Genomic DNA, 13,652 nt, shown 5'->3' on the forward strand with positions numbered 1-13,652 from the left:
CGGAGCAGACCCAAATCCAGACTCGTGACACTGAAGCAGATTGCGTGCTTTGATAATTACTCTTGAACGGAATCAAAGAGTGTGCAGATTTTGTTGTGACAGAGAAGTTTGGACTGGAGCACCAAAGGTTCAAGTGGACTGTAGAGAAAGACTGATGGTGCCAGTAAGAGTGGCGTGTTTGTTGTGGTGGGCTGCATGGCAAGGCAGAGAATGGAGGACATTGTGATTCTTTGTATGCAACAGGTGCACTAAGACTGAAACGAATGAACTTGTTACATGATTTTCCAGGGGAATAGACACTGAATGTAACTATTAAGAACTTTAAAAGACAATAATCATGGAAAGCAGCTAAGAGGAGTCTGGAGCTGACATCTGCACAGGCATGTGCTAGAACTTTTGCATGGTGTTTTACCATTATCGTAATCCACATTTTCTTTTTGGATTTCTTTTTGACTGTTGTTGTTGTCACATTAGTTAAGTGTGCATTGATTTGTGTGTGCTGTGTGTTATCAAATGCCTATCTTTGTCTATCATCCTTCTACTTGTCATTTTTTTTAATCTCCCTGATCATGTTTACATCATGTCTCGCTTTGCCTCATTAAAGCAGACACATTTTTGATCCAAGAGACACATTGACACCATGGAGCTGTTAACAGGTACCTGCATATCTGTCACGCTGAATGGATGCCTCACTGACCTACCATATGACTTTGTCTCCCTTTGTTTCGGCAGTGACATGCAAGAGGATAGGATGTGGCCATGAGGTGTATGAGGCAGATATGCATAGGCTGTCTTTAATCCATTTACTCACAACTCTTAACAATGTGAAATTACGATCAAGTAAAAAGGGAGCGCTGTATTTGGAGTCAGTTTTCAGTTCATCGTTGAAATAATACCCCATGTGGTGGGAAGTTTGTGAAGCTGTGTCAGAAAGTCAGACACATGACATCGGCGAAAGGAGCCCAGGTGGTTGGCTTCCCTAATGAAGGGCCTTGCTGTAATGATTTACTGTGGCAAGTATGAGAGGTCACACACACACACACACACACACACACACACACACACACACACACACACACACACACACACACACACACACACACACAAAGGCATATACACATGCTCACACTTCTCAGTGTTACAACTTCCTCTGGGGTGCTGTTTAAGTGAAAGGTGCCAGCCTGCTCAGCCAAGCTCCTAACAAGAGCCAAACAGTTGGGAGACTAAGGAGGAAGAAAAGGAGTTAGAGGCAAGGTACTGTTAAAAAAAGGAAAAGGTGTGGGTCAGAATGGAAGATAAGAGGAGCAAAGAGCTGTCAACCTTCTGGGACACATGCAGAGCTCAGTGTCTGTGTGAAGCAGTCAGCTAGTGGTTGCACCAGAGGTGGGACCAAGTCATTGTTTTGCAAGTCTCGAGTAAGTCTCAAGTCTTTATCCTCAAGTCTCAAGTCAAGTCTCAAGTAATGTCAGGCAAGTCAGAGTCGAGTCTCAAGTCACTGGTGTAAAAGTCCAAGTAAAGTCACAAGTCTGAAATTTTGAATTTCAAGTCCTTTCGAGTCTTTAAAAAAAAAAATGAAAAAATAATGTTGCAGTTATGCTAAATGTAAATATTAGACCATGTAATTTTTAAATCTGTGTTTTTCTCAACACATGAAAAAATAGTGAACTTAGAAAATATACACAAATTGTGAAATTGCACCTCTTTAAAATGCAGCTCAATTAAACTTAGCTCCAAGAATAATTTTCACCGACAGTTCTGAGATAAGCTGCATGTTATTCTTGGATGCGGTTGTAGGACCAGCTTTATTAAAATCGCATGACAAAAATATCATACACATTAAAAAAAACTGCATCACCAACGTAGCCTGGACAACATTTGCTAGTTAGATGAAGTCAGCTATCTCATCGTAGCATATTTATATGCATATTTATAATCATACGGTTCTTGGAGTGAGTGCATACACTCATGAAGTTTAGTAACTTCAGGTCACTGCAACAAGCCCAGGTACAGTTTACCGACGGATGGGTGCAGGACCTTGAAATGCACCGTGTAGAACGAAAGACCATCGTACGTATCATAAGTTTACCAGTCTCACAAATCGTCGTCATAAATACACATTCGTTAACCGTTTATTAATAGGACCTTTGAGCTCAACAATAATTAATTAGTAGTGGAAATAATTTCTGGTAGCATCACAGAAATGTAGCAGTGACAATAATACTGTATGCTGTAATCGTACTGGGCAATTAGTGATACAAAAAACCTGTTTTATCCTGTGAATAAAAGTATATGTTTTTGTCAATGTACCATAATAACAGAAGCGAAACGCAATATTGTGTCAGGACAATTCACTATTTATGCACAATAAATAAAGGAGCATAGCGCGACAATTTCTGTTCAGCGCCAGACTTGCTTGTAACCTATATCACCAATTATGTTATGAAAATGACGCATTAACTACAACAGCAGACTGACCTTCGTGTAAATGCTTGGAGCAGACTAACCTGTGAGCTGGAGTGTTCTGGGACGTTATATTTTGTCTTTGAATGGCTGCAATCCAGGCCATCCGTCGCGTCTTTGTTACTTCGGAAACACGGCTCGAACAATTTCTCTTCAACGACGTAATCCGATAACAACCGATCTCTTTACCCGTCGGCTTCCCGTGGCTGTCATGCGACCGGCTATTGCAGTTAATAATACAACAGCTTCTTGACATTTTTGTGTTTCTTTTTATCGCTGTGTGACTGAGTTCAATTGAAAGCCTGCGTGCGCTAGTACCTCTTGCCACGAGTTCCCAGAATCCTTTGCGGTTCTACCCGTGAATGACGTCACATTTTCAATCTCTATATAATATGCATGTTAAATTTTATATTTGGGGTGAAATATCAAGTCTTTTCAAGTAAACCGGTTCAAGTCCAATTCAAGTCCCAAGTCATTGGTGTAAAAGTCCAAGTCAAGTCACAAGTCTTACAACATTTTTTCAAGTCAAGTCTAAAGTCATAAAATTAATGACTCGAGTCCAAGTCATGTGACTCGAGTCCACACCTCTGGGTTGCACTGACCAGCAGACACTCGTGTAGACTTGGCTGGTGCTTGCTTATTTGCTGTTGTCCTTGCTGTATATAATAATGCATTTGCAAGGAGCAAGAATTCTAACTTGGACATCACTCCGCAGAGCACAAACAAGGTCCCTCACCTTTTGTCTCCTGGAGCAAAATAGATCTTACCCACAGAGGCACAGTGAGCCTGTTTGAGGAAGGTACCAAACTGTACATTTAGACTAGCACTCACAGTCACAGTGTGGTGGACAAGCAGCCTAATGATGTCTGAAATACCAGAACAACTGCTATGATATGCTGTGATAATTGCTACCCTCCTGTCCGCAGTACAAATAACTGTGGAATCGGTAGGCAAACACATTAATATGGAAATGTCTACATTAATTTGGAGCATGGTCTAAATTATTCAGTAATTAAGCCACTGCAAATTTACTCAAACTTTCCCCTGGATAACTGGAGAGAACAGAGCTTGAAACTGCCATGCAGTGGGGATTTGAAATATGTGGTCACATGATGTATAGTCTTATTTCTCCAAATAATAAAGTGCTGTCTTGCAGGAACACAAAATAGGCCATTAAACACACACGCGGTGATGTATACACAACCCAAACCATAAGAATTATTTTACTAAACAAATATCGTTGGTCATTACTATACATTGTTCTTATAGCAAATACAGACGCCTCTGCCGCCACAATAATCGCCACCAGCACTGCACGTTTGAACTAAGTAACTTTCCTGTAATAGACACTTTTTTTTACAACTCAGCAGCACGCAAAAGCAGTTTAAAAAACATTTTCTTAATCATTGAACTGATATTGGGGAAATATGGAGGCCGCTCTGTTCAATCTGTTCGTTGAGTGTGAAACTGGAGCAGTTAGTTCAGTCTAACACAAACACCGAACACAGTAGGCAGTAGCTACCCTGAGTTTGTGCAAAGATAACAAAATCTGCCTGGAAGCAGCTCGAAAACTCATTAATAATCATTTCATATCTAATTTGTTTAACACAGAACTTAGATTTAAAAATAGAAAATTGTTGGGAAGATTTGTGTGGCTCGTCCCCCGAGGGCGAGTGAGATTCACCCCGAGTTCTTTCGGGCTCTGGAAGTTTTAAGGCTGATCTGGTTGATACGGCTTTGCTTTTTACAAATGGTCCTGTTACCTTCATCAACTTCAAGCTCACTTTAGGTTTCCAGGTGAATCTGAAGAGGTGGGGATGAGAATTAGCACCTCCCAATCTTAGGCTGTGGTTCTCAACAAAGTTTGATTGCCAACTCTAGGTTGGGGAATAGTGGCTTCCTCAAGTGTCAGAGTTCAAGTAACTTGTAGATACAAGTGAAAGATATGAGCTCTGGAAAGCTGTTTGGGTTGAACTCTAGAGATAGGGTCGCCCAGGTCATTTTGGAGAGGTATTATGTCTCTTGACTGTGTAAAAACACATCAAGGTCTCAGCAGAAGAAGTGGAGGAGATGGTTAGTGAAGGAGATCTGCGCAACCATGGATGGATGGATGCATTATGCAAGCAGAACTCGTCAGAAAATATCATAAAATAAAAGTACTTGATCTCTTCTGCTCTATATTTAGAAACTTCAATTTGAGAAAAATACTTTTTTATGCTGATCTTATTTGTGTTTTGATTTGGAGCTGTAGACGATCGTGTGTTTGAAATGTCATATATGTGTGTTCCTGTATGTGTGTATCCATGCCCTTGAGTCTGGGTGTGTGTCTGTGCTTGTCATCTTGTGTGTGGATGAGGGCCTTCACAGATTTGCCCAAAGCCCTGTTGTCTGTGACCATCAAATGCAAGGTGTGTAGAGGGTGAAAGACACGGTTTGACATGCCGTGACTGTGTTTGAACTACATGTTCATATAGTCATACACGTATAAACACACACATTTAAAAATGTAAAAAAGTCTAAACATTAAAAAAAAGAAAGTTATTCAAATTTGAGTCATTCTCTCTTTTACTTTTAAATGTCTGAACTCAAAATTGTCCTCACAAGGCTAGAAAGTACACTAACTAAATTAAGTTGAGTTTTGAGTTAGATGAGATTTACAGGCCATCTTCCAAAGTATTATAATGTAAAGACTGTTTATATTTTTGGTCTGTATTATGTAGAGCGTCTGAAAAGTACAGTCTGCTATTTCGTGTTTACTTGGAAATGGATTCGTTTTGATATTTTTATTCTTTGGTATTTTTGTCCTTGTTGTATTAGTGAGCATCTTGTAGCTTTTGAATGGACATCACTTTGTATTGAGATGGATCTCAGGTAGGGTCTAATACTGAGTGGCATCACCGCACCATGCGGACATACTGTAGATCTGACACTAAGTTGATCTGACAATAGAATGGATCAGTGTAGTGGCTAGTAAGTCAGATGGTAGAGCATAATCCTTTCTGTCAAGTCTCTGTCTCGTCAATATTCAAATGCCGCCAGCTGTCCAATGGCTGTCAGTTACAATCTCCCTCTGGCTTATGGCCTAGCTAAGGCACATATCTAAATTGAATTGGATGTTTGCTTCTCAATGGAAATCGAGTCAAAGAAACGACCCCCCTGGCCTGTATTGTGAACTTGCCAGTTACACCCGCTGATCTAGTTTTCTTATGTACAACGTCCATTACCAACTACTAACATGTCTTTGTTGTTATACCTCTATGGCCTTGCTCTTAGTTTCCATACAGTGGCTGTTTGTCTTCTCTCAGGTTGTGTGTCCAGGAACAGTTTCATTGAATGTGATCTAAGGGAATAAAACACTCTAACACTTCTTGTCACCCCTTAGAAGTACTTTGTGTTCTCTTCCATAATGATGTGTTCCCATCCACTCTACTTCCCAAACACTGTCTTTGGAGCTACAAAAATGAAACCAGGTTCAAGAGAATAACATGAGATGACATGGACTTTACTTGGCTGCACTGGATCCAAATAAGTCGCACACTCTGTTGTATACATCCTTATGTGCTGTACATTTCATCCACTGACCTCACCTCTACCCCTAACCTTTGAAAACCTCGCCTTAAGTTCTGACATCAACAAGAAGTAGCAACTTAAATTTCGAAATCCTGTTCTGGTCAGGTAGATAGAAAGGTTCATCCATCTTTGCTGACTTCAGCTTACACTTGGCAGACGATTCACTCGCAGCTGCCTGGGAGCTTGATTTTTAGTTCTTTCTCAGGTTTTGAAACATCATTATTTCTAATTTTTCAAGAGACATTAGGTGAAGCTGAATCTTTTGTGTGACTGCCAGAGTGTAGGTCATAACCTGACTACAAAGATCCAAAGAGAAGATATAACAGGTCAGCAGGATATTACAAGGATGGTACAAGTTTTCTGAAATGTTATGTTTACATATGCAAATCAGGTATTATCTATCTAACTTTGCACTTTGTCTGTTTTTTTAGAATAGAAATTAGAATATTAGATGAAAGTAGATTCAAAAGTCTTTTTCTGTTTTGTGGCTACATTAAAGGTTTTTACAGAGAGGATTTTGGATGTCTGTTTTTATCACTCCAGCATGCCAACAGCCAAAAAAAAGTCATTTTTTGCCATGTTTTTCACAATTAAACAATTCTATTAATGAGGCTTTGAATAATGTAGGAATAAACCCCTCAGAATACAGAAATAAATAAAAATAAAGAAACTGATATTTGTAAATTCTACTGGTTGTAGGGATTTGGGGTTCAGACGATGAGAGATTATAAAAAAAAAAAAGTATTTTTTTGACAAATAAAATTCACAAGTAACTAAAACAACAAACTAGATATTAGCATTAAAATGTGTAAGTTGGTTACTTACATTAAGAAATTTTTTTGGTATTGCAAATTTTCATATTTGTTATGCTTAAATGTACAAATTGGTTCTCGTCTCGATAAAGATGCTCTAATTTCTATAAATTTATAAAATAATTACCTAAATGAGTCCTAAATTCTGCATAGTTTCTTTCCACCAGTCTGCACGAAACCAAAATCTCAACATTAACCAAGGCTTCAAAACAGAACGAAAAAATAAAAGTGGTGTTTGCCTCTGATTTCTTCCCTAAAATGAATGCAGAGTTCACAAGAATAAAAATAAAAGAGGGAGAGAAATGAAGGACATTAACCATAGCCTCTCTCCCCATGTCTTTGTGTCTCTCTCTTGTTCAGTGCCTCTCTTCCTACTTCTGACACATGTCGCCCTGGCATGCATGGAAAGGCCTGACCTTTGGAAAGTTTAGCACTTTAAATATTTAGGCTTGGGTTATGATGGATCCTCCAGGCCCTGCAGCAATGTGCAAAGCCTCTGATTAGGGCTGCTGTCAGAGTCATTTAGCTGAGTATCTGGCTCTCGGTGGCGCTCTCTGTTTGACAGGCAAGCCTTTTAAACAAACAGAGGTCCCAGTGGCAAAGCAGACAGGGCACCCTGTGCAGCACAAACACCCAACGCTCTGAGAGAAACCACTCAGCCCGCTGACAGCTGCAAAAGAAACCACTGCCCACTGTCTGTTGTGATCTTTAAGGCACGCTGTCTTTTTGCTCACTCACTTTCTTTCAAATAGTCTGTACTTGTAGCCCTGCCTCTATTATCCTGTTGCTGATCATTTCTTCTTCCTTGCTTTTTTCCCCTCCGCTCTTTCCTCCACAGCGATATTTTTTTCCTGACAGTTTACATCTGTTTTTTGTTATCCGCTCTAGAAGGCAGAGCCTTGCTGGAGTCGAACATCAAAGTTTCATCTGCGTTGTGTTTTGAGTAAGATTTATTAAGTTGATCGCCTGATGATCTCTGGGAAAGGCTTATGCTCTTAATTTGTTGAACATCACTACTCATTATCAGCTGAAATTTAGAATAGATGCTTTCTGTCTTGTGCCTGCATCATCCCATGATTAGGACAGCTTACATCGATGTTCACATTGAAATATATCTGAGCCAGCCTTTTCATCTCACTCTGAGACAATCTCCCGTGGCATCAATCCTGTAAATATATGAGTCTTAATATGTGTGTCCTATTCTGTATTCAGAGGAAGAGCCAAGTCAGCAGCTCCAGTATTAATACATGAGAAATGAGCAGAGCCCATAAGAATTAAAGGGTAAGACTCCCCTTATTAAGATGTAAATTCCGGGGGAAAACTTGCCGAAATGAGGATACAGAGAAGTTACTGTCAACTTTAGCCTACTTATGCATTTCTAAGAGGAATTGTTGTGTTGTAGTTGAAATTAGATACACACAGCAAAGCACCTTGTGCGTTTTTTTTCACTCATTTTCAGCACAAGATCAACCCGCCTCAACTAATATCCAACCAATACTTTATGGAACAATTTACACTTTTGGCAACATTATCTAGTGACAGTTTACATGGCAACTAACACGGTAATGCCGTGCGTGTGTGTTTATGTGCATGCGGGTGTACGTGTGTTTTTCTTTCTTTTTTTTATACCTCTCTCTACCTCTGCTTCTCTCTCATTTCAAATTTGCACTTAACACCTTGCTGGGGAAAGGCTTCTCATTCATCAACAGTGTTTGTCCCAGTGACAAGCAGGGCGCCTCCTGCATATCAATATCAGCTAAGACAATGCTGAGCCTGTAACCTTCAGCTAAATGTCATTCTGCTTAATCCTATTTGAAAATTAAACATTGAAAAACCTTTAGCGTACCTTCCTGTCTTCCTTCCTCCCTCGCTCCCTCCTTTATTGGCTGCCATTCCTCCAGCTTTCCGTTTCCCCCCTCTCACTCCCGTGCTGCTTTTGTTTTGCACACTATGTGACATTTGCATTGTTTTGTTTGTGCGTTTGTATCTTATGAACGTTATTCGGTGGAGCTGATTTTAATTTGATGTCAGCGAAAAAAGAAAAAAAAAATGCAGGGATAACTTACCCATTTGTTCTGTTTTCATATACGTTCCACTAGCCCTGCGAAGGCTGCAAAGAGAGATTGAGGGAAAAATTACATGGGAACAGAGGAATCCGTGACCAAAGTTGTACATGGAGGGACTACGCCGCTGTTGAGCGGAAATGTTTCTGCCAAAGCATATTTGCATAAACAGATCGTCTCCTTACAGACGGTAAATATTACGCTGACAGCGGCTGCAGCGTCTGAATTGTCCAGTCTGTACAACAGAGTCTGAAGCTTCATCATAGTGCACCCAGAGACTCATCTTTTGCTATCTATGTAATGAACATAGTATGTTTTACCCCCTCTTCTTCTTCACACGCATGCGCAGAGCACAGCTTTATATAGCATATGATATAGTTCACGTTTGATGATATCGTGAGAAATCGAAAAGACGGAAGGATGAAAGGAGACTCTGAGATTGCAATGAAAATGCAATCATTTGCAGTTAGACAGATATTCTTGTTTGGATGGAGTGTGATGCGGCAGCTCAAAGGCAGCCCTTCAGCCAGCTCTCCATATGGATTTGATTGACCACAGTCACTCGTCAAGGGATTCAATTGAAATACTGCGAGTGAATTACAAAGTGACTGCCCTTGATGTCTTCATATTGAAGCGCTCCACTCTGTAGCTTGAAGAATTATAAAAATGCAATGAGGAGACATACTGTATAAGCAATAAAACAAAATCGAGAATAAACATGATACATCAAATAATCTCTCCCGCTAAAAATTAGTCACCCAAACAAGGAAGGTTTGGCAGATGTAATGCTAGCGCTTAGCCACAGTAAGAATCCAACTGACAGAAAGGGAATATATATGTATACTTGAGTATTTCTTACAGTGTCCTCTGAGTTTTCATTCTCTTTGTGTGGATACCCAAGAGTGTATGTTTACACGAGTGCAAAAGTGTATGTCTAACAGCGTGTCACAGTAGCAGAAAGTGCCGTGATACAGACCCACACAGCATGAAAAAAGAATGAGAAGAAGGCTCCCATGTGAGAAGCTAAAGCATGAAAGTGTGGTTTGTAGATCCTCGGTGGTGTGCAGCATGCACGCGAAATCAGCCGATTTGCAGCCATTGTCCAGACTTGCATAAAAATAAACAATTCAACAAACACTTGTTGAAAAGATGCTGAAGATGACTTTGTCAGATGTCTACACAAAGGTTGTTTTGCTTGAAATATACAAAAGGCACACTTTTATATCTAAATTTAGTTCAAGGGTGAAACTTTTAACACCACTGGAAACTCCATAGACGACCAACAGATTTGAAGCCATCAGACCTCATTCAGCAAAGTGAAACGATTCTCATGGAAAGCAATATTTGCATGCAGATATATGTAAATCATGTAAACATTTTTACAAATATAAGAAGAAAAAATCTAAACTTTAGCATTTCAAGCAAGCTTAACATCAGCTTAACATTTGTATCTCTAAATTGCTCAGTAGGTAAACCTAAATCGATCAATTGTTTATATTGGGTTGAATTCAAGCCTTTGTTACAGCCCCAAAACACCTCTCATTTTTCAATTTAGACTCAAAAGGGTGTTTAGTTTTGTTTTTTAAAGGCCATCATCAGTCAGCCAGGTTGAGCTCAGAAAACAGTGTTCATGGTCCTCGGAGAGCACATTCAGCAGGTTTTAATGTTTGTTTGTTTTAACTTTGACAAGTATTAAAATGGCTGATGTTGTGCGCTTTGGTGCTCTTCAGGTGGGAGATGCAGGAGGGTGCACAGCTGGAAGATGGAGAGAAAGCGATGGTGGAGGAACTTGAGAAAGCTTTTTTGGGTTGCTGCTGCACCCCAGGACCACAGAACCCCCCTGAAGCTGATGAGACACCCGGAAAGCAGGCCCAGGGGAAAACACAACCATCTGCATCTGATGAAGGTTCTACCCCGTAACAGCCCACGCCGATGGATTTTTATTATTGTTTTTTTTTTTTTTTTTATCACGTTGTAAAATATTTTTCTTGTAATATGCACTTGGAGCTCTCAAGGTATTACAGTGTGTATATATGTGGGGATGTGTGTTTGCACATTTGTAGGTGTAATTGGGTTTGCACATGTACTGAATTCTGCAAATTTGCATATGTGTGTGCATGAGAAAATGAGAGAGAGAGAGGGCAAGAAACAAAAAAGTGTGTGAGAGATGGTGCCTCCCTCTTTATACACATACCTCAGACAAACTCTCTGTGCTTTTCTGTGCTGCATCAGATGCATTTCATCTTTTTAGAGCACGCCGACAGAAATCAGTTCTGGGGAAATGGAGAGCCTGAATTTGTTTGCCTGGGACAAGATGGGACTGTGTGATCATTGTAGGTAGTTGAAGATTTTTTTTTTCCTTCCTTTTTTTTGAGACAGTGAGTGTAAAGACACTGATGTCAGCATACTTTCTCCTGGTTCCTGAAAGAAAACATCAATTTATTATGGTTGGGAAGCGAGATGAAGTATGTTTTGATAACAATGTGTCCTCCAAATCTGTCTGTCTATGAAATATCTGTCAGTATTTTCCCCATAAACTGCGTAACACAATTGTTCACTGTTTTTTTCCCATATATGTCCATATTTTGTTACTTATGAGATGGAGACTGATTTTTTTAGAATTAAAAATGAAAACAAAGGCATAATCCTACCTCACCTGTGAATATTCTCCTTCTTTACATACAACCTGTATATAATATGTGATCTCTTTGAATCAGTGATTTATAATCTTTGTGATTATGATATTAGTATTATGTTTTGGAGTACATATGTGTCCCCAATTATACCTGATGTTCAAAAAAAGAGATTTATCAACTCAAATTCTGTTCTTTTTATCTATAAGAGTGCAATTTCAGCTCACAAAGACTGCTACACACCCCAGTGTCTTTGAAACAGGAGGAAACCATTTCCTGTTGCAAAAAAACATGTTTCTTTTTACCCTTAACTAGATTATTGATGCAAATGTAGCAGGGTTACAATCATCAAACCACTTAGAGAATACAAAAGACAACAAAATCTTCAGCAATTTATTTCTGCTTTTGTCACACACAAAAAAGGGCTAAACAAGAAGAAAACAACATTCTTCTTTCCTTTTTTTTTAAATTTACTGTATTTAATGCACCAACAAAACGGTTTTATTATTGTTTTGCAGAAAAAAATATATATATTTAGCTAGCCAAATACATATTTTTTTTTGATAACTGCTTTCTGCTCTCTGTTTTTCGAGCGCCTGTTCACTTATTAAATATGTATTTCCACTAGATTCAAGTGATAGACTCAGAAGACAAGTCTCAATGAAAGTGACAGTTAATTCACAACAAAGTATTATGAAAAAACAAAACAAAACATGTTTTATAATGCATATTTAGTTGGGGATTACCACACCTACATAATCCTTTTAGAATCCCTGATGTCTTGATTGCATGTGTAGAAAGAATGAGCCGTTGCAGCATTTTTAGTTTTGAATTGATTACTCTCAGTCTCGTGCATTTTCCACTGTAAATGCTCACCATAGAATCTTTGTTTGCATGCTCATCCGTGTGTTTTCATCAACATGTGGTGAGCAACATGAAGAATATCTTTGAGCTAGAGCCGTACTATATATGTTTGTTCCTTATGTCAACTCCCAGCTCCTCTTTGGCTTTCAATTTCTAAACTGATGATGCATTTGTTAGACATTTCCGTCCCTCATGCCCATACGTGTGGTCTACTGCAAGCACAGACTGTCCATCTCCCTTGTCCTGTCACACTGAGTGATTATCCGTGCCACTTTTAGTTGTCATTTAGATCTCTCTGCGGTACTGCCATTGCTCTACTTGAGAAAAAAGATGAACTGCGACTCCCCAGAGAGACTGTTTCAATTCAAAGCCAATAAAAAGTAGGACACCAGTAGGACATCTGCAGCAAAAAGTGTGAAGTAAAGCTGCAGGCACCTGATTCAGGTGAGCAGTATGTGGCAGATATAGTAGTTTTTTAGTAAATCACCTGTGACATAGTATCAGTATCAGTCTGGCAAGTCTAGTTTCAATCAAGTTACCCTCCTTTCCCTTTGGATATACTGTAACAGGCTCTAAACAATGTCACTTTCTCATGTTTTGTAGGAACAGTCCTGTGTCCGAGTGCACCAAGGAGTCAGACTAAACTAGAAAAATGCTTGAGAACTGCCAGTCCATTTGATATTACACATTTCCAACAGCTTTTTCCTACAGGACACCGATGCCTATGGGTACGAGGTGAAGAATCAAAAAAGGGTTAGTTCATTATGTTAAACAGGACAAAAGGTGAGATGTAACACATTAGCAAAACAATTGTGTCATTCTGAGAGCTGCTGACCACTGCTGCCCTGAGCCTTTATTGTTATTATTATTATTATTATTAGTAGTAGTAGTAGTAGTAATATTTTATTTTATTCTTTTTACTTTTTGTTGTTAAAATGTTTCTAATCACACTTTACATCAATTTTAAGTAAAGTAAAGGTTAAGTTATCCTGATACAATGGCCCAACATTCACCATAAACTAACATCTCTTAGAGTATTATCCTCCTGCTTCTATAATTATATACACTACTGTGCAAAAGTCTTGAGCTACTTGATTGTTTGTTTTTTATTGAAAAAAAATCTTCCTCCAGATTTAAGAATGAATATCTTCTTATGGACTCAAACAAGTTTTGCTGAAAAACTGAATATGGAACAAGCAAAGCTTAATACTAAACAATATATATATAATCGGTATATAACAGTTGGCCAG

General features: G+C 39.0%; 1 protein-coding gene across 1 annotated transcript in view; it reads left to right on the forward strand.

Annotated features, from left to right (window-relative positions):
• The window catches only part of kiaa0825 (KIAA0825 ortholog), a 117,084-nt gene extending 106,219 nt beyond the window's left edge, over positions 1-10,865 (forward strand). The window contains exon 23 of the mRNA XM_085475131.1: positions 10,636-10,865. Within this exon, the coding sequence (XP_085331257.1) occupies positions 10,636-10,825 (190 nt within the window). The 3' untranslated portion in view covers positions 10,826-10,865. The remainder of the gene's footprint in view (positions 1-10,635) is intronic.
• The last annotated feature ends 2,787 nt before the right edge of the window (positions 10,866-13,652 follow it).

Source organism: Copadichromis virginalis, linkage group LG12, assembly GCF_057382275.1.
Source record: "Copadichromis virginalis isolate Kocher_CV1m ecotype Utaka linkage group LG12, C_Virginalis_male_GT1.1, whole genome shotgun sequence".
In the NCBI taxonomy this organism is placed as follows: Eukaryota; Metazoa; Chordata; class Actinopteri; order Cichliformes; family Cichlidae; genus Copadichromis; species Copadichromis virginalis.